At 34.7% G+C, this 27,621-nt stretch overlaps 2 protein-coding genes across 4 annotated transcripts in view; both read left to right on the forward strand.

Annotated features, from left to right (window-relative positions):
- LOC145688260 (uncharacterized) overlaps positions 1-27,621 on the forward strand; it is a 627,005-nt gene that overhangs the window by 235,223 nt on the left and 364,161 nt on the right. Inside the window, exon 2 of one of the 3 annotated variants that reach the window (XM_081762232.1) lies at positions 27,483-27,562. The exons of the other annotated variants lie outside the window; for them this stretch is intronic. The gene's annotated coding sequence lies outside the window, so the exon portion shown is untranslated. The remainder of the gene's footprint in view (positions 1-27,482; positions 27,563-27,621) is intronic. 3 annotated transcript variants of the gene reach the window in all.
- LOC145687334 (protein CFDP2-like) lies at positions 5,888-6,316 on the forward strand. Its single transcript, XM_081760790.1, has one exon. The coding sequence runs from the start codon at positions 5,888-5,890 to the stop codon at positions 6,314-6,316; it is 429 nt and encodes a 142-aa protein (XP_081616916.1).

The following is a 27,621-nucleotide window of genomic DNA, read 5'->3' on the forward strand; positions in this document are numbered from 1 at the left end:
CCCGGTAGGAACACTCCTCTAGGTTAAATGAGACAGATGATTAATAAACGTAAATGGTTATAAAATATTTGGTAGAATGGAAATATGAGATAAGAGGGATAACCTCCAGAAAATCCATGTATACGATGTTGCGCATCACAAACTCGAGTGACGCGGGATCAAACCAGGAACCTCTCGCACCAGAAGTGAGCGTTCCACTACTGAATAACTGTGTCTCCAACTGTGTAATGAGATATATAATGAGAATAAATACCATTAGGAAATCCGCGGAAATAATATTGTGTATATATATAAACAAAAAGTTACAGTTGCACACCAAAGTAAACGCTCTAGCAATGTTCCACCGTGCCATTCTTTATTTATGTTTAGTTCAAAATGAAAATGTGGTTTTCAGTTTAACGTCCTACAATTACGTCTTTTAGGCTAAGAGAGATGGATGATGAAGGCAAGCGAATGGTGATGAAATAATTTGCAGAATGAGAATTTGAGAGGAAACAGGAATACCCCGAGAAAATCCGCAAACACGATGTTGTCCACCATGTTTTTAGTTCAAGCAGAGTAAACAACAAAAAATAATCCATAGAGAGAATCAAACGCGGTACTGCTTGTGCTAGGAGCTTACCTTCTTATAATTAGAGAGACCATGTATATATCTTCGGAGAAACCATATATATATCTTTCTTGTTATTCTTGGTATTACGGAGTTGTTTATACAGATAATAGTTTATCTGATTAAAATACATATAGGGTTCATTAAAATAACAACAAAAAGTTCTGACATAATTTGATTGAATTTTACGATATGTTTAATTCAAATTCAAGCCAGGAAGAAAAAGTAAACCATGAAATTCTGAGCTTCCCTACTATTAATAGTTTCTAATATTTGTTTGTTTAATATTTTTCCATGGAAATACTTTATTATGATTTTTGGGAGGGAAATATTTTGGTAAGAAATGGGTCGAACAAATTTGGAAGTACGGACAGATTGGATCAAACAAGAATGAATCTCTCAGCATCATTCGCGTTTAGTTTCTTTCATTCATGTGCTCCTCTTTTTTTCCTTGTCTCCCACTCCCTCAGTGTTCCCTCTCTCATTCTTCACCCTTGGCGAAATTACTTTTCTATCCCCATAGCATGCAACTAAGCTTCATGAGGGCCTCCTAGCAATGGTTATTGATTAGGACGCTTTAATCGAAATACCCTGGTCGTCCAGAAACTGTAGTGGCTCCCCTTTCTGTCAGAGCCCTCCGTCATTCTTGAAGCTTCACTCCAAATTAAGGCGGCGAGTCTGTCAACTTCTGCATAGGAGCCGCAGATTGATTCAGAGATTGTCCTACCCATACCCCCTCGACAACTGAACGTACAGATATTCTCTGGCTCTGAGCAGGGAGCGTGATCCTATAATAACACCACATAGGGTCTTATTGCTTGTGTACTTATCATCCGTAGTTTTCCCCCTTCACAACTGCATATTCCTCCTGTTGCAGATTTGTTCCTCGTTCAAACGCGCTTTATGTGAAAATTGTACTCCCTTTCCGTGGCGAAAAAAAAATGAATGGTATATAATAGCCGTTGTCATGATTTATTATATCCTTTTGTGTCATCCACATGCATTAGTCTAACTTTATAGGTGAGATCTGATCCTTACTTTCATATTGTGCACCACATGTTGACTGATTTCCCCCTTTTCAATTCCAGATAGATTGCGGTTCTCTCCACACAATATCATTTGTAATTTCCTGGCCAAGGATGCCCTTTATTATATTTTTTTTCTGACATATCGTTAGTTAAATTAGTAGGAAATAATTTAAAACAGACAAGAAGAAAAAAAGAAACTGCTTGACGGTAGCCCAACTAACTTCTAATATTGCAATAAAGTTTTAGCAAAGAAATAAAGAAAGCAATGGGGTTGAATTCATAAATAAAACAGGAATGTCGTTTCTCCCTCTGCCCATGACGCGTACCCCGTTATTTTTTGTGACATGTCCCCTCCCCAATGCTCAGTGTTTCTGACCTCTAAGAAATTGCCCTTTCTCCTGGGTAGGATCTTGATTAAACGTCTTGTTCTTTGTATAAATTACATATTAAAATGAACATCTATTTGCTAACAGGTTTATTAAAGTTCCAATTACATTTTTTTTATTTCTCGATTCCGTTAAAAAAAAAAGTTCTAAAATCCAATTCGCATATCTTACCTGTCCCCCGTCTTGAGCATATTTGTATTGTAAAGGCAAAGTGCCTCAGTGGTTGATGTTGAGTTTAACGTCCCTTTCAGCAGCGAGGCTACATGAAACGGGACCTATTGATTAACGTGGAAACCGAACCACATGAGCTCCCGCCAGGAATCGAACTCGGGTCTCCCACGCCACAAGATACCTTAGTCTGTCAGTCATACTCCTAATATTTCACAGTCAGAGTTGATAGTTGTCACTAGCGGCGCTGCCTCTTACATGATTTTAAGACAGTCACTAGCATGGAGGAAATTTTATGCAACTAGTTCGAGGGGAACGATTTGTTTCAATAACAGGGATGCTAATATTTATTTTACAATATACTAAAAGTTTAACTCAGAGCTGTGATAATGTAGGCGGTGAGGGATCTACCTGAAAAAAGGACAGCTTGATTTAGGACTAGATCCTCAGCGAAAGCTGAACGCACTGTAATTATTGCCCTATCCTCGTTGCAATGCGGCTAAAGGGTACCTGAGTAAACCTGGGTATGGAACTATGACCGGAGCATGGTGCTGTCTACATCACCTCGTGAACCTACCAAGGTCACTTAAGTCCGAAACCTTACCCTCCAAACCACCCGTGGTGCGTTGCATCGACTTGAAGAGGATATATTTACCCATCAAATAATATGTTCAGTGTTGCCCCGTGTGCTGTAGTCGCTAACGCTCTCACCTTTGGTAGGAGTGATACCAGGTTCGATTCCTGATAGGGATACTTAGTCGGCAATGTGTAATAGATTTTTCAGGTTAACCCTCTCCACTTAAGTTTTTCTTGGTTATCCTCATTCACATCAGACAAATGCCGGGATGGTATTTCACATAAAGATCCCAGGCTGCTTCATTCTCTCTCCTTTCCCGGATAGTGTGCTCGCCGAGGGACGTTATCCTTTATACATGACGGGCTTAAAGCCCTAGAAGTCAGTAATGCCCAGAAATATGTATAAATAAATAAGTGCTCCGGAATAAAACATCCGATACAACTATGCAATATGCTTAATTTTCATTTAAAAAAAAACAAAAGAAAAACGAAAATTTGTGGAGAAAATACCTGAATGATTTATCGTGTCCACATAATGTAATTAGTGTTTTGTTTCCAGGTGTGCAATATCATTTAAAAAAAGACAAGCGTATTTCAATTGATATTCAATAGGTTCCCGAATCGTGAAATTATAATGTTGATTTGAGTATTCGTGTTCCTTGTATAATTTCCGGAGAGGATGGAGTAGCAAAGAGTCTGGGGGAGATAAAATAATAAATATGTTGCATATAAGAGAATCACGTGATTTTTCATACTGCTAAATTGTGTAAATAAAACTTCTATACTTGAAAAAAATGATATTGATTTTGCTGGTATGTTAATATTTATCACATGTTGCCTGAATATCGAAGAATTGAGAGATATGAAAGTTGTATTTATTCATTTTATATAATGTCTTTGTTTGTAACCTAATATATATGACACTGTTTTCGATACTGAGGGAAATGAAATAGTGTATCAAGGTAAAATAATAATATTGTGTTTTCAATACTTTAACTGAATATGGTAAGTTTATTTGAAAATGTGTATTGTTCTGCATTAGATTTGTCTAGTTATTGTCAGTATTCCTTTTCTTTCCGTGTCAACCCTGCATTAGTTTGGTGGAATAATAGCACGTCATTAGTCTGGTGGTGCATGATAAACCGCAAACTGATTATTCTTCAACAATGTTATAACACATGAACAGCATAAAGACTCAGTGGATAATATTTTTACATTAAATTGTACATTTCCAATCAAAAACTAATGAAGCTGACATGAAAAAAAAAAAATAAAAAAAATGCGTTGTTACAATTTTTGTTGCTTTTTCTGGGATTGATTAATATTCTTTTTAAAGTATGTGCTCTAAACTTTACAAAATGTTGTAATAAGGTTGTAAATATTATATTATATAATAAAATACTCTGGATTACTTAACATGCAATGTATGTACTGCCTTCTACGCAAATTTATTTGTTTGAAATTAACCAGATTCATCGCTCCCTTGGTCAACACATTCTTTGCACGAGGAAACTATACGGTCCAAACATGAGAATTTCCCACAACCCTTACACATGAGCCATGTTTTTTGTCTTTAGAACTTGAATAAACAGCGTAATGTCCCTGACAAACTTTTTTGGAAAAAGTGTCTCTTCAAGTTTAGATGACCGCCGTTTGAGCTTTACTTTCAATTCCCTGGGTGGATTGCATCTGGAAGCGATGTGACACTTGCATTATTCTACCATCAAATTCAAGGCCAAGTTAGAGAAACTGGCGTATTTTTACTTGTTTGGTAGTGTTATATTCAAATATAACCTGGGGATTAATACCAGTAACATTTAGTAGGGTATACAATACTATCAGTAGCCAACGGCTAGAATTTCTAAAAATCATATGTGGTACACATTTGATGAACAAAGTACATACCCCTCTTGGTTTTGTTGTATGACCTAATAATTTCTGGTTTTCTTAACTGCCCTGCAGGTCTCGTCAATCTTGTCATCATGATGCATGGTAGAAAGTAGTGCATTTTTTTCTTTCTTTGGGGTATATGAAGGCAGCTTTGAATCTTTAGAGAAGCAGAAAATGCTACTGCTCGTTTTTCTTGATTTAGTTTCAGTCAGCTCTTTTGGAACCTCTTTTATTTTTCTTAGCATGCCTAGAAGGGTAAGGTTATGCCTAGATGGTCTCTTAATAGCTTCTTAGAAACGCACACTTGTAAATTAGGTGTCCGTTGTCACTTTTCGTCCTGATGCTGAGATTGGAGACACCATTCATAATATAACCAACTCAGGTGAATTATTTAGCTGACATGGTCCATCAGGTTGCTTCGTAGCTTAAGTTTCAAGATATAGAGTGTAGAAAACTCTTGAGTTTCAAGAGCAAAAGAAGTTAGTTCCGTATTTTCCCGGTTTGCTCGGTATTGACAAAATGATTAGTAATCACGAAACTTACCAAGTATTTCTTCTGCTATGAACAATTGCCGTACAGAATAATCCAACTTATATTTCTCAACAAATGTTTCAGACAAGTTTTGTGTAGATGTTCGTTTATCTATTTCGGATCTCTTTGGTCTAGTAGTATTGTGATCACACCGAGGATGCTTGAACGAAAAGCTGAAACTCTGCAAAGTCATAGTGGTCTGAAAAATTCCCATTCCACTACTATTTCGTGCAACAAAAATATCTAAATCTTACTTATTTGATTTGCATGTTATTGCCATGTAGAAGTCAAATGGCTGCTTTGACTCCTAATAGTATTGTTCTTTTGATTTTCTTCTTGTCATGATCACCATAATTTTCTGGAACTTAGTCAATATTTGCTTAGTCAATTTAGTACAACTGTTTCTATTGTACCATAACTAAAGTAGAATTGTAAACATTGTAAAAAATACTTTTAAAATTCTTGGTCTCATCTTTTACACATGGAGTACGTATTCTGATAATATTACAAGATCTCGTTTTTCTATTTTGTATGAGACAAAATGTTTCCTACCACTTGGTGGTGCTATTCCCGCCTAACTAATAGGCTTTCTTGGTGTATGTGACAATATTTAAATCTCTATTCGTCCTCTATGGCTGTTTCACTGCGAAGTGGAAGGACCTGGGACTCCACCACTTTACTCAGTCCTAGAAAGCAACATGGAAAGAGAAATAAGAGAATGTAATATTAGGGAATGCGACACTACTGTTTCACAGAGGGTCGTCCCTGGCAGTGGAGGGAAACAAAGCAGGGCCTCTTCGGTCGCCATCAAACGAAACCCCTGCAGGATAGGAACCTGGAATGTGCGATCGCTCTTACAGTGTGGAAAACTGGAAAACCTGAAGAAAGAAATTGAACGCATGAAGATTGATATCTTGGGAATCAGCGAAGTTCGGTGGCCTGAAGCAGGATACATGTGGAGCGGGGACTTCAGAATTATTTACTCAGGATCTGTAAATGGTACAGCAGGTGTCGGTTTAGTCTTGAATAAGAAGATAGGACAGAAAGTTATACGAAGCTTAAGATACAATGAAAGGATAGTAATGTTGAAGATAGCAATCGAACCGAACCGGGGAATACGACGATAATCCAAGTATATCAGATCCCTGCAAACCCAGGCCCGAAGACGGCCCGGCCCAGATGGATCTGCATTCTGTGCCCGGCTCGACCCGACCGAGCCCGAACCTCGAGCCGGGCAGAGAACGGGCCGGGCTCTAACTTGACCGGGCACAAACGGCCCGGGTGTAACCAGCCTGAGAACAACCAAGTTGATAAGTTAAGTTAATCCTTCAATATGCAAATAAAAATTAGAAATGTGTCTTCATAATATTGCAATGTCTATTTGTTCTTCTTGAATGGGAAAATCGTGTGAAAGGTTACCCACGGCTTGTTCTCTATATCCCTATTCTGACTGTCTATTTGTTATCTGTGCTTGCTCTGTCCAGTAATGTTTATTATACAATAATACAGCTCATGGACGTAAAAGTCTTATACTACACTCATTAGTGCATTACGAGTAACAGAGAAGATATGTAAAACTGCTACACCGTATGTGATACTAATACTACAACAACTACTGTTAATACTAGTATTACTATTACGATTACGAATGCTAGTGCTAATTCCACTATTGTTGCCACTGCTACTACTATTACAATTACTACTGGTGCTACTACTCATTACTATACTAATACGACAGCGAATACCACTACTGCTATTACTAGTAATACGAAAACAAAACAATGAAAATGAAATCTTTGAGTTTCACGTCCCACAGTTATTCCGGCTAGGCTAAAGGAGACGGTGATCATGAGATATAAATGAAATGGTGGAATGAATAAAGTAGGAAGAAGCTGGAGAACGCCGAGAACCCCCCACATGGTGTTTGTCCACCACAAAGTTCACTTGGGGAAAGCTGGGGTCGAACAAGGGACCCCATCCACCAGATGTGAACGCTCAACCCCTGAACCACTGTTCCAGGAACACCTAATCAACCCTGGCGTCTTGGTAATTTGTTTGATCATTATATTTTGTTATATTTGTAGTATCATACTGTAAACAATACAGGAAGATGTAACACCATTTAGTATTTGCCTTGCTCATTGAACATTACTACAAATTGCACTGATCTTATGAGCACGCCAGTTCACGGTTTTGGCCTCCGTGGTCTTATGGTAGCGTACCAAATTCTACTTAGTAGGTCAAGTACTTGACTTTATCATACGTTCTTTAGGTAGCTACGGCTCAGGCTGTATGGATGATGATGGGATGAATTGGTGGAATGAAAACAGTGGGAGGAAGCGGGATCACCCCGGAAACTTCCACGCACACGGTGTTTGTCAACCGCAAAGCTCACATAGCACAAGTAGGGATTCATCCGACGACCTGTAGCACCAGATGTGAGTGCTTTTCCTACTGAGCCATCGTTGTCCCTTGTAGATCAAGCATCGGTTCACATTCTACGCAGGACGGCCATAATAACTAGCATTTCTCCGTTTTTTTTTTTCTGTACGTAGGAGATAAAGTCGGTACCAACAGACATGTCAACTCTGACGCGAAGTCATAACAGTCGTAGTAGTAATAGTAGAAGAAGTAGTAGTATTAATAGAAGTAGTGATAGTATTAGTATTACAGTAGTTTGCAGTCTTGAATAAAGAGTCAGTTTCCCAAACACATTACGATTAACATAGGCTGACAGTAAGACCGTACGAACACAGCAAAGGCGGGGGTAGTGGAGGACATTAAAAAAGAAAGGTGACAACATTAGTTTCCAATCCGTCTTTCAGTGTGTCCCTATAGCATTTGTGTCCGGCCCGGAATGTGCCCGACCCGGTTCGGCCGGGTTAAGGTTCGGTCTAGTTTGATATTACTTGAAACGGGCAGCGCCGGGCCGGGCATATTCCGGGCCGGCCCATGCAGGGCTATTGTATATATGCCTAAATCCAGCTACACAGATGAGGAACTAGAATAAACTTATGAGCAAACAGAAGAAGTATTGATGAAAGTTGAAGACGAGGACAATTTAATCATTATTGGTAACTGGAACGCGCTAGCCGGCGAAGGGAAAGAAGAGAATGTAACTGGGAATTTCGGCCTAGGAGAAAGGAATGAGAGATTTGCATAATTAGTTGAGTTCTGCAAAACCCATAATCTGACTAACGAACGCTCTCTTCGAACAACCACTAAGAAGAAGATACACATGGACAAGACCAGTAGACAAAGAAGGATATCAAATAGACTATATACTTGGTCCGACAAGCATTTAGAAATCAAGTGAAGAACAGTAAGAGTTACCCAGGAGCAGACGTTGACTCAGACCATAATTTAGTTCTGATGAAGAGCGAACTCCGACTAAAGAGGAAACGAGTGGTAGCATCAAACCAAAGATGGAACACGATCAAGCTAAGAAGAGATGAAAACATGAAAAGGGTATTTGCAAATGCGACAGACAAAGAGACGTCTAAGGTAGCTTTAGCAGTTGATGACATCGACTCGAAATGGAAAGCTATGAAAGCAAGGATTACAAACGCTGCCGACGAGCACATAGGAAGAGAAACGAGAACCCAATATAAACCCTAAATAACAGCAGAAATATTGAAAATGATGGAGAAAAGGAGACAGTTTAAGATAGCAAACAAAGAAGAGGACTACAGAAGTTGCAGAAATAACATTAACAGAGATGTAAAGAAGGCAAGAGAAAACTGGATAAACAACTTGTGCAAATAAATTGAGGAAAATATAATCAAAGGCGATACAGAAATGGTATATGGAAATGTAAAAAGCTGTTCGGTGAGAAAAAGAAACGCACATACATTATCATAGACAAGGGCGGAACAACACTAACAGAAGAGGGGCAGTTAACAAGAAGACGGAAGGAATAGATTGAAGAAATCTACAAAAGAGACAAAGTGAACGAATAAGAGATAGAGCAGGAAAAAGACGTCGATGAAAATGAATTAGGACCATCAATTTTACAGTGTGAATTTGACAATACTTTGGAGAAAATGCAACATGATAAAGCCCCAGGAATAGATCAAATACCAGAGAAAGTGATTAAGAATCTCGGAATAGCAACAATGAAGAAACTATTTAATTTTATTAATGAAATGTACATCTCGGGAAAAAAAATACCAAGAGACTTCGAGAAAAGCATATTGGTACCAATCCCGAAGAGGAAAGGCGCACAAAAATGCGAAGAACACATAACATTAAGTTTGCTTTCCCATGCATCAAAAATACTGTTCAAAATTATCGCACAACGAATAGAAGGGAAAATCGAAGAACGGATATCGGAGGACCAGTTTGGATTTAGGAGGAAAAGGGGAACAAGGGAAGCAATACTGAGTCTACGGTTGATCATGGAACAGCAAATCAGAATAAACAAACCAATTGTGATAGCATTTGTAGATATAGAGAAAGCTTTTGACAACGTAGATTGGAATATCATGTTCAGAGCGTTGAAGAATCTGAAAGTGGATTACAGAGACAGAAGAATAATACACCAACTTTATAGGAACGAAACGACTATTATAGGAAAAGATCAGAAGGAAACAAGAACAAGTAAAGGAGTGAGGCAAGGATGTGAACTTTTACCTCTCCTGTTCAAAGTCTACATAGAAGAGGCAATGAAAGAATTCTTTGAGAAAAACGAAAAGAGCGTATAAGTAAAGGGTCGGGTTTTCAGCACAATAAGGTTTGCTGATGACATAGCATTAATAGCGGAGAAAAATGACGACATGCAGGAAGCACTTTAAAACTTGAACGACCAATTTAAAAAAAAATGCAAAATGAAGGTAAATAAGAAGAATACCAAAGTGATAAAGTGCACAAGAGCAGGACAGGAAGAAGCAAACGTATGGCTAGATGGAGGGAAAATCGAATATGTTAGAACATTCCCCTATTTAGGTAGTCTAATATTCTCGGACGGGAGATGAAAAAGATGTAAGTTCCAGAATAGCACAGGCTAAACAAGCATTCTAGAGGAAAAGAGGACTACTAACATCAAGAAATGTGTTGCTGGATATTCGTAAACGATTTATTAAGACACTGATATGGAACGTGGCACTTTACGGATCAGAGAGGTGGACATTGAGAAAAGCTGAAATATCCAAGCTGGAAGCATTTGAAATGTGGTGTTGGAGCAGAATGCTGCGCATATCATGGACAGGAAAGAAAAGGAATGAAGACGTACTAAAGGAAGCTAATGAAGGACAACAGATCAGGGAAGGTAACAGGAAAAATAAGAAACATCATGCTTGGCCATTTTATTCGACACTCCGATTGGATCACCGTGCTGATAGAAGGAAAGGAAGAAGGTAAACCAGGAAGAGGAAGACCAAGGCTAGAATATCTAGATGCAATTACGAAGATCACCTAACACACTTTTCTTCCTTCTCCATTATAATATAACTTTAACAGGATAACTAGAACCAACAGTATTATTATAGAAGCAACATTATATTTGTGAACGAAATAAGCTTTTTACCCCCCCCCCAAAAAAAAGGAAAGAAAAAAACGAAAAAAATGTAACTAGTCTGGCACGGTTCGTGACACCACATACTTAAAAGATGCTTGTAAAAATAATGTAATGCATCGCAATTGCACTAAAACAATCGCACTAAACTCCCTTTTTATTGTGCGATTGAAAGATACACAAAGAATGAAAGAACAGTGTTACCAACTAAGTGATGTTGAGCAATTTCATACAGTTGGGGTTTCTCAACACTTACCAGATTAATACAGAGTTAAAGATATGCCTAAAATCGTTTTGATCAAAGCCACTCCTCTAGCGGATATTTATTTTATTAAAAGTTTAGAATCTAACTATTTACACAGTTTCGTGTTTTTGTGTGCGTTTAATGATTTCCGGTGATATTTGCTTCGGATACACCCAAGGTTCAGACTTTGCATTCAACTATAGCTTCCGTCTCAAATAGCCTCGGTGACAGAAAAGGATTTTAAATATTAGCAGTTAAGGTCGTTGTCTTGTTTTGTCAATACACTGTGCATTTTCTCTACTGAATCACTGAATAAAACAAAGAAATAATCAATGAATTTGTCATGGTATAGTCATAATCAAAAATTCTGTATGTGTCTCACATACATCATCAGTATTGAATTTTATTTTAAATACATTACTTAGCAAAAACAATTCAGGCTACTCAAGAAGTTAAACTGCCGTGTTCAGCAGAAATCTACCGAAGTTAGATACATTGTTTGACACATAACCTGTTTTTTGATGGTTTTTCAAAAATATTTCGATTTTATACTCACTAACACACGCAATTACTTACTAACAACGAATAATATAATTTGAAACAGATATTTAGGCTAAGTGATATTGAAATGCCCACACGCTGCATTACTCGTACAATTATAATATTTAGCACTGTTTACCTGCCCCGAAACCTATGAATTCGACACTAAGCTCAGCCATTTTCAACATCTCATCTTTCATTTCTTTCCACTCCATAACGATGCCTGAACTTGTTTTTAAAAAGTATTGAGAACGTCATACTGCATTTCAGCATTTCAGCATAGGTAGTTTTGATTTTTACTACATGTCATCCATTTCCAAACCTACCGTCTGGGCGACTTACTCCAACAGCATTTATTCCAGATTGTAAATCGTATGTTCACCAACTTTGATTGAAATTGGTCCGGACGTCCAAATTTATGCAGGAACATACAATACATTTATATACATGCATTCATACCTTTACATTCAAATACTTTTTTCTATGTCTTCCGCGTTGACCCTCTAAATTTCCGAGCCAGCTGATATGTTCGTTCTTCCCTAAACTTAAGCTTATATGTCATCGGGGGTGGCACAACTTAAAGACCCCTAAGGACTCGACACTAATCTCGGTTATCTCAGACATTTTATTTTTCACTTCTCAGTTCCATGCCTATGGGAGCTGAATTTAGTTTCGGCGGTATCAGAAGTGTGACTATTCATCTCAGACACCCCAAAAATTATGGATTCAACGCTAGCATCAAGTAATTTTGATTAGTTTTACATGTTCATTCTTCCCACACTCTCCAGGGGCATTAGGGGGTCTTACCCTTACTGAGGGCTGAAACTGGATTTAAGCAGTATCGGGATTGCCACCAATTAACTTAATGACCTCCAAAAATATTGATTCTACACTAATAACGATCTTCTTTTCTTGTTATTTTACATGTCACCTTTCCCCTCAAGGGTGATAATAGCGGATAAACTTGGACCTTATAGATAATAAATGAAGTATAGTAAGGTTTATTGAAATTACTTCAAGCATTCCAGAGTTACGCCTGAACATAAATACCTACACACACACACACACACACACACGTTAGGTAATGAGTTCTACTAACAGTTTCCACAAAGTGCGATCGGTATGCAAAGATATATAATTAAACCTAACTTCGGGAAAAGTGATTTTGAGACAAACCATGAAAAGCCATTTCTTACTGAGGTAATTAACGATTTTACCTAAAGTTTACACGGAATGGGAGTGACTCTACAGTCTTTGAGTGTGAAAACGCTAATTAGCTATGTCCAGGCTTTGGAAATATTGTTTGAAAGTGACTTGCAGGAAATTCATTTCTGTAGGCTATTGCTTGGCCAGGCGATTTTGTCCTTTACGATATTGCCTGGCCATTCTCCGCGTTTCTGGATTTCTTTGACTACTTTTTGGGTCAGCAATCTGTCGATTGGTTTCATGTAGTAACTTTCCGTTTTGCCTTATTCTGAGCCAAACCTTTCATTCCCTTATTTTTCTTCCCTTCATCTTCTATTATTTGGTCCATATATATCTCAATCACAACCATTCTCTGGGTATTTCTTTTCATTATGTCATTCTCTACATTGCCAATAATGCGATTTCTCCTTGTCTCTTAGTATGTCCAATCATTATATCTCTTCTTTTCTGCATAGTCTTGAGGATGTTCCTTTTTTCTTCTATTGTGTCCAACGCTCTCTCATTTTAATACCGTTATCAACCCACTATCAACACTCTTCTGCAGCACTGCATTTGGAAGGCTTTCATTCTCCGTTTTTCTTTAGACTAAGTGATATTAAGTTTATCTGATTTTCCCTCTCAGCTCTTACTTGCTCAGTGAAAAGGTATCTTATTATGGGTGTTTAAAAGGAGATAAACTGTAAACAATAATATTAATTAATACAGTAAAACTAGCATTTATAGACTTACTGTGGACACTTACCCCGCAAGAATGTATTGGGAAACTTCAGTATGAACAATCTACTGTAACAATACATTATATTGTTCATAATGGAACAGTTTTTAAAATGTTATTACACATATTTAACCCTGAAAAACATATATTTAGGAAATGCCAACAAAATCATTAGTCATCCCACCCACATCACGAATAACCATTTCTAGATTTTTTTGGACATAAATGTGTTATTGAATACGTAGAATTTTAACGAAATTTTGTTTGTGAATTAAAACATTATCAAAGCCTAATTGCAATTTGCAAATTACGCACTCCAGTAACGAACCTTCATTTTTAGATGCAGAATGAAAATACGAACAACCCTTTGAAAAAACGAATATAAATCTTAAAAGTTTACTTTGAAACGTTGAACAGTGTTGCCTCTACAACACCGCACATACAGAGAAACAAATAGACAATCAGACATCTAAATAACACTTTTCCTTTGTGTGTGCAGGAACATTTCCCGTAATACAATTGCTGATTTCATTACCCCTCCGTATCACTTGCGTTACTACTGTTTTAGAACCCTCCAAAACTTAGTTGCTTTTCGATGTTTGAGATACGGTAGTGCTTTAATTTTCCAATACTGCACAGCAAGTATGGTATTGTGTGTTTGAATGGTGTTTTTTGTCCATTACAAAATGTCAGTGTTTCTGTCCCTTAGTTTGAAAGATCAAAAGGCGTATTAAGATGAATAGTCCACCATATATAAACATATTTGGCAATTAACTCTTACACTGGTAGGTTGATTTTGATGATTTTTGGTACATTATTGGAGCGTGTTCTAGCTTATTATTTTATCAGACTCTCGGCATGAGAAGTGACAATAGGTGAGAGGTGAGTACGGAAACGGAGTGACATGTAAAAATAACAGAAAACGACCAATATTAATGTCTAATTTACAGTTTCCGTGGTTGCTGAGATGAATAGTGACACTCATGATTCCGTTTAGATCCTAATCCATCCCCATAAGCATGGGGTGAGAAGTGTTGGTGGAAAAATGTGATATGTAAAAACATTCGGAAACGACCAATATTAATGCCCAATCTAAATTTTCCGAGGTCGCTGAGATCAGTTTTTGACTCTCCCGATGCAATTTAAATCCACGTGCAGCCCATTGTCATGATGTTAAGAAGGGGTGAGGGATAGCGGTGGAAATGGTGACATTATGGATTTTTATCATTACAGTTTCAGAGAAATGCGCATCCTATAGGGAGAAGGAGTTTAGATGTTTTCCATTATATTATTCTCTCTGAGCAAATAAGGGGCATTTCAACTAGTGTTAACGTACAATCACAAATATAAAAAGGGTCTATTCTCCATGGAAACAATTCATGTGGAACAAGTAAACAAAACAGATATTTTTGAAAAAAAAAAGAAAAGAAAGAAAGAAAAGTCGTTCTGAAAGTCTCAAAGATGCATATGTACGCAGCTAAACATTTTTGTAACAACTTTCACTTTGCACAAGAAAAACGGAAAACTTTTAACTTTCCGCAATTCTTCTTTGAAGATATGTACCTCCTGATAAAACAACCTTTGATAAACTGTATATTGCAACAAGATTCTCCTTGTGCACTTAGTAATTATAATTTACCACAGTATATGAAAAAATGAAATCTTTGAGTTTTACGTCCCACAGTTATGCCGGTTAGGCTAAAGGAGACGGTTACCACAGTATATGCATTCTTATTCATTATCAGTAGCTTCACTTGAAGAAACGAAGTGCAGAACAGAGAAGACTAAGTCCTAATGTGTATGTGGTTGTAGTGTAGACTTACATCCAGCAAGACATTTGACCGAACACATACTGCAGCTGCCTATCCTTGTGCACTTTTTGCAGCTTGTCCAGAACATTTGGACAGAAAGGCAAATAAGGCATGTGATCTGACGCTATTGCTAAATAAAGCCAATTTCGAAGACGACCATTAAAGACGGTGTTGCAAACTTCGTAGTAAAATAACTAAAGCAAAACAAAATATGTTCGGTCGTTCTGCAATTGTATATAAGGATTAATCTCTCTCTCTCTCTCTCTCTCTCTCTCTCTCTCTATATATATATATATATATATATATATATATATATATATATATATATATATATATATATGGGTGAAAGGCCACGAAATTTTTGAACGGACTCAATTTTTTTTTAACGGAATAAGCATATCAGACTGAGTTAAGTAGTAGTTTTGGTTTGGCTACACTATATGTAGTTCTCCAGGTATAAGGCGTACAAGAATTTTTTTTTTTTTTTTTGCCAGAAATATATTGGATCTTTTGATCAAAACAAAAATAGAAAACAAATTGGATTCGACTAGCAATTGACTAAAATTAGAAAATGAACATTTGTGTGTAATAAGATATTTTATTTTATAGTAAAAATGAAAGTTTCCCTCGTGGAGTGTGTAATTCCAATTCCCCGTTTCTTGAAGTCATCATGGATTGAAAACTTAATTAAAAAAAAAAAAAAGAACTTCAAATGAGAACATTCAAGAACATCTATCAGCTTAGACAATTTGCAGAATGTCAATGTTAGAACCTTTTTTAAAAAAAATAATTGCTGTTACTTACTATTTCCCTACTTTGCTTTCAATTACCATATTTGTTTGTGATGCATATAAAGTGTATATTATTTCGTTGAATGTAATAATAATAATAATAATAATAATAATAATAATAATAATAATAATAATAATAATAATAATAATAATAATAATAATGTTTTCTTAGCTGCCAAGAGGGTGATACAAACTTATAAATTGGGATGTAAATTTAAATTTGTTTCCCATGTTGCTACGCAAAAGCCGAAGTCCAACAAAGAAAAAAATAGCAAACTAGCCAGGAGCGGCTCTACAGTACAATCACAAAATAATTACTTCTTATTTGCTGATACAAAGGATATGTATAAATCCTTTGTATCAGCAAATGGGAAGGCATGATTTTGTGATCATACTGTATAGCCGCGCATGGCTAGTTTGCTGTTTTTTGTTAAATAGTTTAGAAATATTACTTCTCTAAACTGAAATGCTAATCTTGAGTTGTGTGAGAACTCTAACACTCCATCGATCTATTTCAACACAACAACCAGCTAGTTCTTTGAATAAAATGGGCTTTATATGAATACTAGAAAATAACATCAAAATTGTTTTCCATATTTGGTATATGTATTACGTTTCTATTATGCCCAATCAATCGACTAAAAAAATTGCGAGTGCATAACTTAAGGACCAGAACTCTGAACACTATGTTTTGCACGCTTGTTATTTGTGGCAGGTCAAGATCAAACTGTACCTGGTACAATATAATATTTCACATTTTTATATAGATGATCAGGGTCTGACGTTTTAAAACTCATCATCATAATCGGACACCCTGGTAACTTTTAAACTAATAGATAAAAATGCTGAAATTTTGTAATAAGCAAATATTTTCAGGGGGATATTGTTTAGAATATTCTGCGGTACCACAATGCTAACAGTGTTGCCAACTCAACATAAAGTTGCATATTTACCTAATAGCACTATGACAGATTATTGCATATTTCAAATTTACATGTTAATCGAAAACTTTGAATGTTATATTTATAATCCAGTGTCACAAACTAAAGATGCTATAGCATGAAAAACATCCAAATTTTGGTGCCTCTTGCAGCAATAACAACACAGTCGAGACGGATCGGGGAATGCATATCCAAAGGACTTTAGATTCTTATATTATGGTCATGACCAGGCCGATTTTGAATGAACACGAAATAAGTTTCAAGATATTGAAAATCTGACTCTTTTTTTCCGATGTCTTTATTTCGAAAAAGAAGACTGATTAGATAAGTACCTTACTCAATCGCTTAAATGGGTTTCAATAGGTGTGAAAAGCACTATGCCGTTTACAGCAATTTAATATATCAAACTGTTCAGGAGATGGTAAAAACTGTTAAAGTTTTCAGCACTGGTAAAAAAAAAATATGTAATTCCATAAACATGTAACTGCGTCTACCAAAAGGTTTGTTGTAATATCATTTAAGCAAACCAAATAAAATATTGTTTTAATAATTTCCCATAAGTACTCCATTTTCAGTTATGTATCACATTTTGCTTTTTATCGCCGAGGTAATATCTCTCAAATGTTTTGATATGTCAAATTGCTGCAAACGACATTATAAACTTTATGTCTATTGAAAACAATATACTTATCTCAACACTTTTACGAAATAAAGTCCTTTCAAGAAAATCAAATTTTCAATTTTTTGTCACTTTGTTTCTACTAGTTCGAAATATGAGGCGTGCACAAAAAAGTACGTCTCGTTTTGTTCTAAAGTCCACATTCATTTCAGGAAATCAACTGCGAGTAGGAGACTTCCATTCTTCGTCTATAGTGAGTATATACTTTGTTTGCCAGGTGGCAGTAGTTAAATCACAGAGCATGAACGAATAAGATATGTTTCTGATACTGTCTAGGAACATGTAATTTTCGGTCAAAGATCAATGGGTAATTGTGAAAATCCTTACAACAGAGAGACGTTGTGCAGCAGCTATTCATCGTAAATCGGAGGGTGTCTGTGGTGATAGCGTTCATACAGAAAATGCTGTTAGGAAGTGAGTGCTTGAGATCAAAGTATGTCGAATGAGCGTGAAGGATTAGCAGAGGTTTGAACGTCCGTAAACAGCATCAACTAACGCTAACATTGTCCATGTTGAAAATTTCATCATGGAAGATAGGCTTGTCATAATGCAGGAAATTTATGCAAATTTATGCAAATTGGGGCTAGCAATGTTAACAGTAGAACGAATAACTAGAAAGCGGAAAATTTCTTCTCGCTGGGTTCCACGAATGTTTAATTAAGATCAAAAGAGGCAAGGATTCGATCAAGTGTTGCATATTTGACACTCTTCAGAAGAGATGCACCCAATTTCTTGAGAAGTGTTGTAATAATGAATGACTCATCCATTATTTAACCCAGAAATAAAAATGCAGTTTAGAGTGGAAAGACATAGATAAATTCACCTCCACCCGACAACAAAATTCATCAGGCGGCATCCAATGCGAAGGAGCTATACACTGTCTTCTGGGATTCCCAGGGAGTGATATTGTCCCGTTCTGTTCCGAAAGGTCAAAAATTACCAACAAGTATTTTCATACATTCTGGATAGAGAAGTTTTGCCAAACTTAACTGAGAAACAACAGCAAATGGCAATTCCATCCTCCACATGGACCATGCACCACCACACCATGCTAATGTTATAACCTTATTCTTGGCTGGCCACGTTACTAAACTTCTGCCACACCCACCCTATTCATAATATTTTGTTCCGATTGACTTTTGACTGTTCCCAAACCTTAAGGATTCTCTTCTAGATCATCCTTAGGAATTGCAATTTTTCTAGTATCTGAAACATACCCCCAAAGATGACTATGCCACATGATTCAAAAAATAACCGGAGTGATGACACATGTGTATCAATAAATAGGGAGAGTTTGTTGAGAAATAGACACATTAGACTCCTCTATTTCCTTGTTCTTGGATTTAGAACGAAATAACCACGTACTTTTGGTGAGACCCTCTCACATATTTAACTTGTGGTAATAGTGTTGTAAAATCCTCCAGAATATGTTCTTCTTTCTTTCTTTCGATGTTTGTGATACTGTAGCGTCCTTAGCTCTCAACATGACATGACAAGTGTAATATTTCAAGTTTTCGTTTCATATATTGATTTGATAACCTGACATAATGTCATTTAAAAACAGCTTTGTGTTGGGTTGACAACACTTAACCTAGTAGTATCACATATAACGCAAACAATTTCCCTTGTAGATTTTATGATGATACAGAATTTCAATGTTTTTGTCCATTAGTTTTATAGTTACAAGGGTGTATCAAGATCAATAGTTTACCCAATATATATATATATATATATATATATATATATATATATATATATATATATTGTCCATGAATTTTCAACGAAAAATCAAATGAAGTACAAAAAATAAATTTGCAACATAAATTTTTAATGCACCAACTACTCGTGCAACATTCTGTAGTAAAATTTTAAAGCGGAGAAAAGAGAATAATGACATCGCAAGAAAAGACAGTATAATGTTGGTAAAACTATCGTTGTGTTGAGCAATTTAGATTCATAACTACAGTACTTTCCATTCCTGAAAACAAAAATATCTAGCTTTACTTGATGGTGTGAACATGAAATATATTAGAACGCCTTTAATATATAATCTTAAGTAAAATAGAACAAAAAAAAAAGGTCTAAGTGTCCCTGAGAGTGAGAACTTTTTTCTTTTTTTACTATTTAAAATTCCTTTTAAAAAATGAGACTCATTTCCCTTTTATTCAAAAAATATTTTCGAAAAGAATGATCTACCTAGAATCGGAGTAGTCTATCAGAGAAGGAGATCAATGGAGATTATTAACTCATTCACACCACGTTACAAATTTTGCCATGTCATCAATCTAAAGCATTTGCAGTGTTTATCACTGTATGAGTTTACATGTCCATTGGACCGTAGCTAAAATTACCCCAAACATCCATTTTTTTCCTTGCATTGGAAAATTGGCCGTTTGACTAGAATGATAAATGAGTCCAGGATCATTCTTCAAGGTTGAAAAATATAGATTTAATGGTGTAGTTTTACATTCTTACATAGATGTGTCATTATCGCCCGGGTATAATGACTTGTAGTAAGCAGTACAAAACGTTTTGTTTTCTACTATATTATCTCTATACGTATTGTTTTCTGAAATACAGCGTAATCACATTCTTCATTTCTGGGTAACAATTTACGCAATTTACTCGCAAACCAAAATTTAATTGAGCTGTTCGGGAAATACACAGAGTGTACAAACACGGAATTTACTAATCTTTTACATTTATAAAAAATTTATAAAATTAATAGTTTCTACACCAAATTTCTATCAGTTTGTAAACAAAACATCAACATTTTTCTTAACACTTATAACAAAGAAAGTGAAGAGCCAAACATGGGCAGCATTGTCTCAAACTCGTAAGTGAAAGGCAATGTTTCGCGACAGGTAGACAAGTACATATAAAACCTAAATCATCAAACTAGAGGGTTAATTCTTTAAATTATACACTGTACTAATTAGATAAGGGGTGAATTAATTAATTATTGAATTAGGCATATATTCATTGAATTCGAGGCGCACCCATTCGACTAGAGTACAATCATTGGTCACTCATCAAGTATACTCATTTAATTAGTGGATGCAATAATTGGATTAGAATCATGACACATTCCCAATGGAAAGTCTGATTAAATCAGCGCCCATAACGCCAAGTGTACTAAAAATTTAGGGCCGACAAGTCTTAGAATATGCAAAACCTGCATATCAGAAATTTATTATAATATTTCTAATGAAATTATCAACAAAATAAGGTGGCAAATAAAACAGTTTGGTACATATATTTAATATAGCTTAATGCTTCCGAAATATGCAATGTTGGTTATGTAATTAAGTTTGATTTACTATATTCTAAGAAACAGGTTTCATAATCAGGTCCGCCAGATTGAAGCTCTGACTGAATGAAAGGTATATGGTTAGAAACTATCTTTTTGATAAACTTTGATTGACAGTTCATATCTGTTTTCGCATAGTTTATATATATATATATATATATATATATATATATATATATATATATATATATTAAAATAATGATTTTAGTAAAGAAAAATGGGGGACATATCGTCGCATGAAAACCTGAGGAACGTAACTCCAAAAATGCTGTTTTCGTGTTCTTCATGTTTGAACAAAATTTTGAAAACCCCATTTGGTGTAAATGGAACGTAACGCCATCTGTTCTCCTTGTTAATCATCTGTTGTAATGTAGCTCAATTACCATCGTGTTAAAAACACATCTTTCTAAGAAAATAATATTTTTGTCCTCTCGTCTGTAAACCTGCGAAAATGGAGTTACGGTCCTCTGGCTCTCATGAAACGATATCACATCTTGCAATACACTAAAGAAGAATACGTAGTTATCTGTATCACCCAGATTTATTGCACGTAATATGTGAAACAGGAAGAAAAAAAAACTTCCAGTGAAGAATAGTTTTGTTTTTTCGAAATTTCGTTTAATGGTAAATACTCTGTATTCAACCTAACTAAATTATTGAACTAGATTTCATAATAATGTTTAATTAGAACGCCAAGAGAAACAAGAGTGAGACATAATGGTGACATATGGAAATACTCTACTGCTCGTAAATGGCAATTATGTAGCAACGGGCCGGATTAGGCGTTGAACTTCGTCATTAAAGCCTATAATTGTTTAGCAGGGGATTCTGTCTAAGAAGATTAACGTCGCTTCAATTAAAGGGTGTTGCTTTGCAATAACATCCTAGCATGAAGATGCTAAACGTTATTTAGTTACAAAATAATAATATAATTACCAAGATGCTTCAAATCGTTAACATGTTTTAAAATTTAAAGTCTGCCTGCAGTTCTACTACTTTTTAAAACAAAGAAAACTGCACTAGAGGTACATACATATCTACTGTCTTTGGTAGCTTTTTTATTTACTTTTAGTTGAAACAAATATGTGATATAACATCTTCTGTACTATAAATCTTCTCTATGACCGAAACAATAAAAGTACTATAGTAGCATCTTAGAAGAACATTATAGGGAAGAGAAAAATGTCATGATGACATAAAGCTGATTGTAATATGAACGAAATTTGTGTAGCATTATCCGCTATGAATACTGTTGGACGCATCTAATTCTGGACGTGTGTTTGAGAAAACATCTCAACTTCAGTACTCTAAAACTTTTATTACCTGACCTACGAATTTTGTATAAAAAGAAATAGTCCCTAATTTGTTTCATACTATAAAATTTCAACGTAATCAACTGTGTTTTATACATTCCTTTCTGATTGGTTTTACGCCTATCACTCTTATTTGGTATGGTACAATATTAAGAAATACAACCTTCATATTTCTTTAGAAAAAACGTTATAAAAAACAGTCACGTTTCATTGTTAATCAAGAGCTTAACATATGTATTAACAGCATATTTAGAACTTCGTTACCGTTTTGATACATATGCTGTATTAAATAATGGCTAAACAAAGCGATGTTACACAAGAGAATACGTTGTACATAAACTCACACGGAAATGCAGAAGAATAGTAAACAACCCATTGAATATATATTATGATAAGTTTACAATATCATATGTAGTAAGATATATATATATATATATATATATATATATATATATATATATATATATATATATATATATATATGTCTTATTACTTATGATAATGTATACTTGTGACAGTTGGGTATCCGTTATTTGACGCATTTTGTTGTAATATTTGAGGCAGTACGAATACTGTATTTAGACTTTTGAGAATTTTATTGGAACAAATTCTATTCATTCAAATTATATATCTGATGGCGGCAATAATATATTACCGAAACTGTAGCACAAATTAGTAATAATACATGTTTGCTTTGCCCAAATTTTTCATGGCATTTCATTAAAACGAAATGTATTTTTAAGTCCTACACAGCTAAAATAAAAATTGTTAGTTATTATTGGCAATAAATGATATCTTTTTAGAGCCTCAAAAGTGTCTTTGTTTTTAATTTTCTTGGAAACTGTGCTTGGGGAATTACCCGGCCTCAAGTATGTATTTTGTTTATTTCGATGTGGTTTACCGGCTCGCATATATTTTATAATTGGACGGCACTTTGTTAAAACATAAATTGGAATTAATGCAGTAAAATAATAGATTTTTGGCAATATTTCATTAAACATAGATATGTTATATCATATTACTCATGCCAAACTAATCAATTTAATTAGAATGTTTCATCTCAATAAATGACATAGCTTTTGTATAGCATAAAGTTTTAGATTTGTAGAGAAATTTACTTTCTTGTCTATTTTCTCGAAAACTACTTATGAGGTTTTGAGCTTATGTATACCATTTTGCTCATCTCAACAATATCTGTCAATTGACATATGCTTCAACTTGCTACATTTTTTCCTGTTACACACTAATAATTTTAAAGTAATTTTACAAGTAGTATATGCGTAAAGAGTTTATATATCGCCGATAATAAAAGACAAACACTAATATGCTAGTTGTGTATTTTGCTACATATACAGCACATACATCAATAGTAATTGCTTCAACCCAAATAGAAACACAACTATTACTGACAACAAAAGAAACACTTCATTTAGCACCAGACAATTTTATTATTGTTATTTTCTCGAAAACTACTCATTAGAATTACCCTTAAATCGATGTGATCGATCGAATAGTAAATGTCTTATATTTTTATAGTTTTTAGTTAAATTGTAATCAAAATTTAAGTTACTGACAATTTTATGGCATATCTACTTAACCGTAGTATATACTGTCATTTTGCTAGTATCATAGTAAAGAACATAATGAGAGTATACCGGGTATTTTAGTATCAGTTTCACCTCAATCAGTGGCATGGTTGTCGTACAAAATATGACTATATATCTAGGGTGAATGTTTGTTTACCGTTTGTTTAGTATACTTATTTTAGATCTATTGAAAGTGAAATGCAACTTACATTCTTGACTAGTAATCTGAAGCATGGTCTCTAGTCTATATAGAAATTTTCGAAACTTATCGTGTTATTTAGGAATACAATAATGCTTCAAATGGATGTCTAGATCATTTTTCCTAACATATATTTATGAAAATAATCTAAACTGCACTGACTACCGTGCAATTTCGTATCAGTAATAACATTCGATACAGTGGGGTACCTGAAAGTTTATTTACCTACCATTAGTAGGTAAGGCTACTAAGCCAGTAGAGCAAAGTAAGTGGCCACTTCCTTCCTCATGGTACTAAAGAGGATCTAGGAAACTGGCAATATATGATATTAAAAGTTAGGATTAGGAACACCATGCATACAAGAACTCAGTAATTTGAAGTAATCGTGTGAAAACTTTTACAAATCAAGCCAAAGGCATTTGTATTTCTGTCTGTTTTGCAATAACTTTCTTAAGGTCTATCCAATTTTAATTAACCATGACATGTACATTTTTCTCCAACAACGTAAAATAAGTCTACTGTTTGGATGTGAAATTCCTTAAGAAAAAGTGGTAAAATGAGGGAAACCAAACTCAGGTTGCAAGCTTCCGTGATAACAAATTTTAATGTTTGTTTTAAAAAATATATGATGACGAAATATAGTGTAAATTTTCTGGAGGATTTGTTAATTACCTCCTTGCATTGAATTGAATTCAGTCAAAGATAAGAGATTAGAGTAACTGTAGCTTCGAAATATTCTTTATATAAATATAGACAACTTAGATGCCAAATTATCTTAGCTCAAAATTGGCATTTTCCAGGAAAAAAATAAAGTTTAACACCTCACTAAAAATTTACATTTCTATTATTTTGGCAACCAAAACCATAATTATATAGTTTATTTTCTAATAATTTACTGTTTACGAAAAAACTCTTAAGAACGTATTACTGTATAGAAGTGAATAATGACAGCGTATTTTTTTTTTCATTTTAATATTTTTGCCATCCAAACACTCAATTGATAAAATAATTTACCCTGATACTGTTCTAAAAAGTTAATCAATTTTGATGCATTCTCAAGAATCTTTTGTTAAGCGTCAAACTTACTTACCCCTATTGTTACTCTCTTGATATCAGTCTGACGAAGGTGATAAATTCATCCCATTAAAGTAAAAGTTAATTAAATATTGCCTAAATATATGTGTAGGCTGTTTTTTTTTGAGAATTTCTAATGTGACATATTGTTTCAAGTTGGTAACGTCAGGAATAACGGTCGATAAACCTTCAACTTGAGCAACATATATTATAGTTACTTCCATAAAACACCATGAAAATGGAGTAAATTTCCTTGTAAGCTTAAGAATTACTCTTGTTGGTTTATGACTCTTATTTTACGTGTGAGGTGTTGAAAACTGTCAACATATAGTAAAATAAAGATAATAAATTTTGATCGATTCTACACTATATTGTATTACTATATTGTTATGGTATTCTTACGCAAGTATTTACTTGCATATGATCGCTAGTATGCCTCTGATATAACATTCGAACAAACTACAGTGCTAAGAAGCCACTTTCTTAACATAGAGTATAAATATCTAATACATTCTTAATATCTTTGTAAATAAAAAAAAAATACGCAATTTGAATAAAAATGAACATATGAACGATGTCGTACAATTTAAAAGTAATTTACAAACTAGAGCACATTCAGCGATAATCTTTGAAAAGAAAATACACATCATTAGTTTTATTTAAATGAACTAATAGTTTCTAACGTAATATGTGATTAACTTATGCTGATACGTCTTGTACGAACAATACGGGTAGAATCAATATCAAATAGTTGATGCTGGTACCTCAAAGAGATTCGTATGTGCAGCTAAGTCCTGACGCTGATAACTGAATTACAACACACTTACGACATATTTTGTTCTCAATACTATCATGAACATTATTCTCTTCTCTGCTTCTGTATCATTATACTATAATTGATATTACAACATCAAGGTTGAGAATGTTGATGTAGGTTAGAAAATAAGCTGATATTTGATAAACATACAAATAATGTCAAGTGCATTTTTTGACATATTTATAAAGTGGACCCTCAATTTTGTCTAGCAGAGTTCGCTGTAGGGCTGTCTGTCCGCCCATGAATATCAGTAGTAAGATAAAGTGCAACAACAACAGATTACAAACACAAAAGTAAAAAAAAAATCACAGTATTTGTGTTATTATTTAATGTTGCGTAATGTTGATGTTATTTGATAATATAGTAAATTTAAGTTTGTGTTGTGGTTAGCTGTTACATATAGATCATACAATGTAAATACAAATCACGGATTAATGATAAAAAAAATAACATTTTAATTTCAAATGTATGATGTCGCTTCTAATGGAACTTTAGATGCACAAACGGAATGACATCAACCACAATGTTACAACATTTACACTCATGTAAGAATAAATTCACTGGTTCATTACGCATCAGATCTACAAAATCACTGGACCTAAAAAATAGAAAGTTTGTACAATTCTTTTAGTGACTACCTGCAAATATGATCAAGATTGTTATATTGAAACACTCCAGTCTAAGAGATTGGGCTAGGTGGTTTAAAAGTTTTTAACTATCTTTACGCGCTTCTTTTGCTGAAAAAAATGGCCTTGCATGATTGAAGTTTGGTATGCGTTTGTTTTTTTTAAACATATTAGATACGACTATCTTAATTAATAGTACGACTTTTAGTAATTGTGCATCGAATGGGTTCGGGAAAGATTATTATTACACATATATTTTGAACTGTTAGGAATAAAATAATATAAAATTTGTGTATGAAAGGTGTTTGTTTATCAGAATATTAATCTAATATTCACCTTAATTAATTCAATATGGGCGACACAGAAGAAGGAGTAAAGTTGCAAAATGCTGAGTGTTTGATCAGGTGATATTCGAGCACGAACGTAACGTAACACTAACAAACTCGCTGATCTCTGTATGTTCAAAACATCTTGATCGAATGAGATGAAATTACGAAGGTTTATTGGTTTTAAGTTATTGGTGTGTGTTAAGGAAGGATGTCAACTCCTAAAGGGACTGACTGCTAGAGGTATAACTTATAAACCTTCAGACGTAACAGTAATATTTTTAATAGTCGGGGTGGTTCCTTTAAGACAACAAATATATCATTCACTTGCACGAATCCAATAATATATGACGCGACGGATGCAGAAGTAAGAGGCACAAGTATCGTGCGGAGCATTTGCTAGTATATGTTCTGGAATTCTTCATAAACCGCTCTCTCTCTCTCTCTATCTCTCTCTCACTCTCGCTCGCTAGCTCGCGTGCGCTAGGAATATAAGTATGTATAGATGTGTATGTGTGTGTAAGCATGGTTTATGAAGAAATCAAGAATTTCCTTTCTGACAATGAGAAATGACATTTTCTTCCTTTTGACCCTTTGTTTCAGGAAGATTTATGCCAAAAAGAAAGAAAATCACAACTAAAAAAGAAACTGGAAATATACGTCAAACGGGATTAGTTCTTAGGGTAAGTGATTTATTCGCATACAAGAAAACTTCCATTAATCTTTGCTTGTGACAGAAGAC

Source organism: Thermobia domestica, chromosome 6 (assembly GCF_964235325.1).
Source record: "Thermobia domestica chromosome 6, izTheDome1.hap1.1, whole genome shotgun sequence".
NCBI lineage: Eukaryota > Metazoa > Arthropoda > Insecta > Zygentoma > Lepismatidae > Thermobia > Thermobia domestica.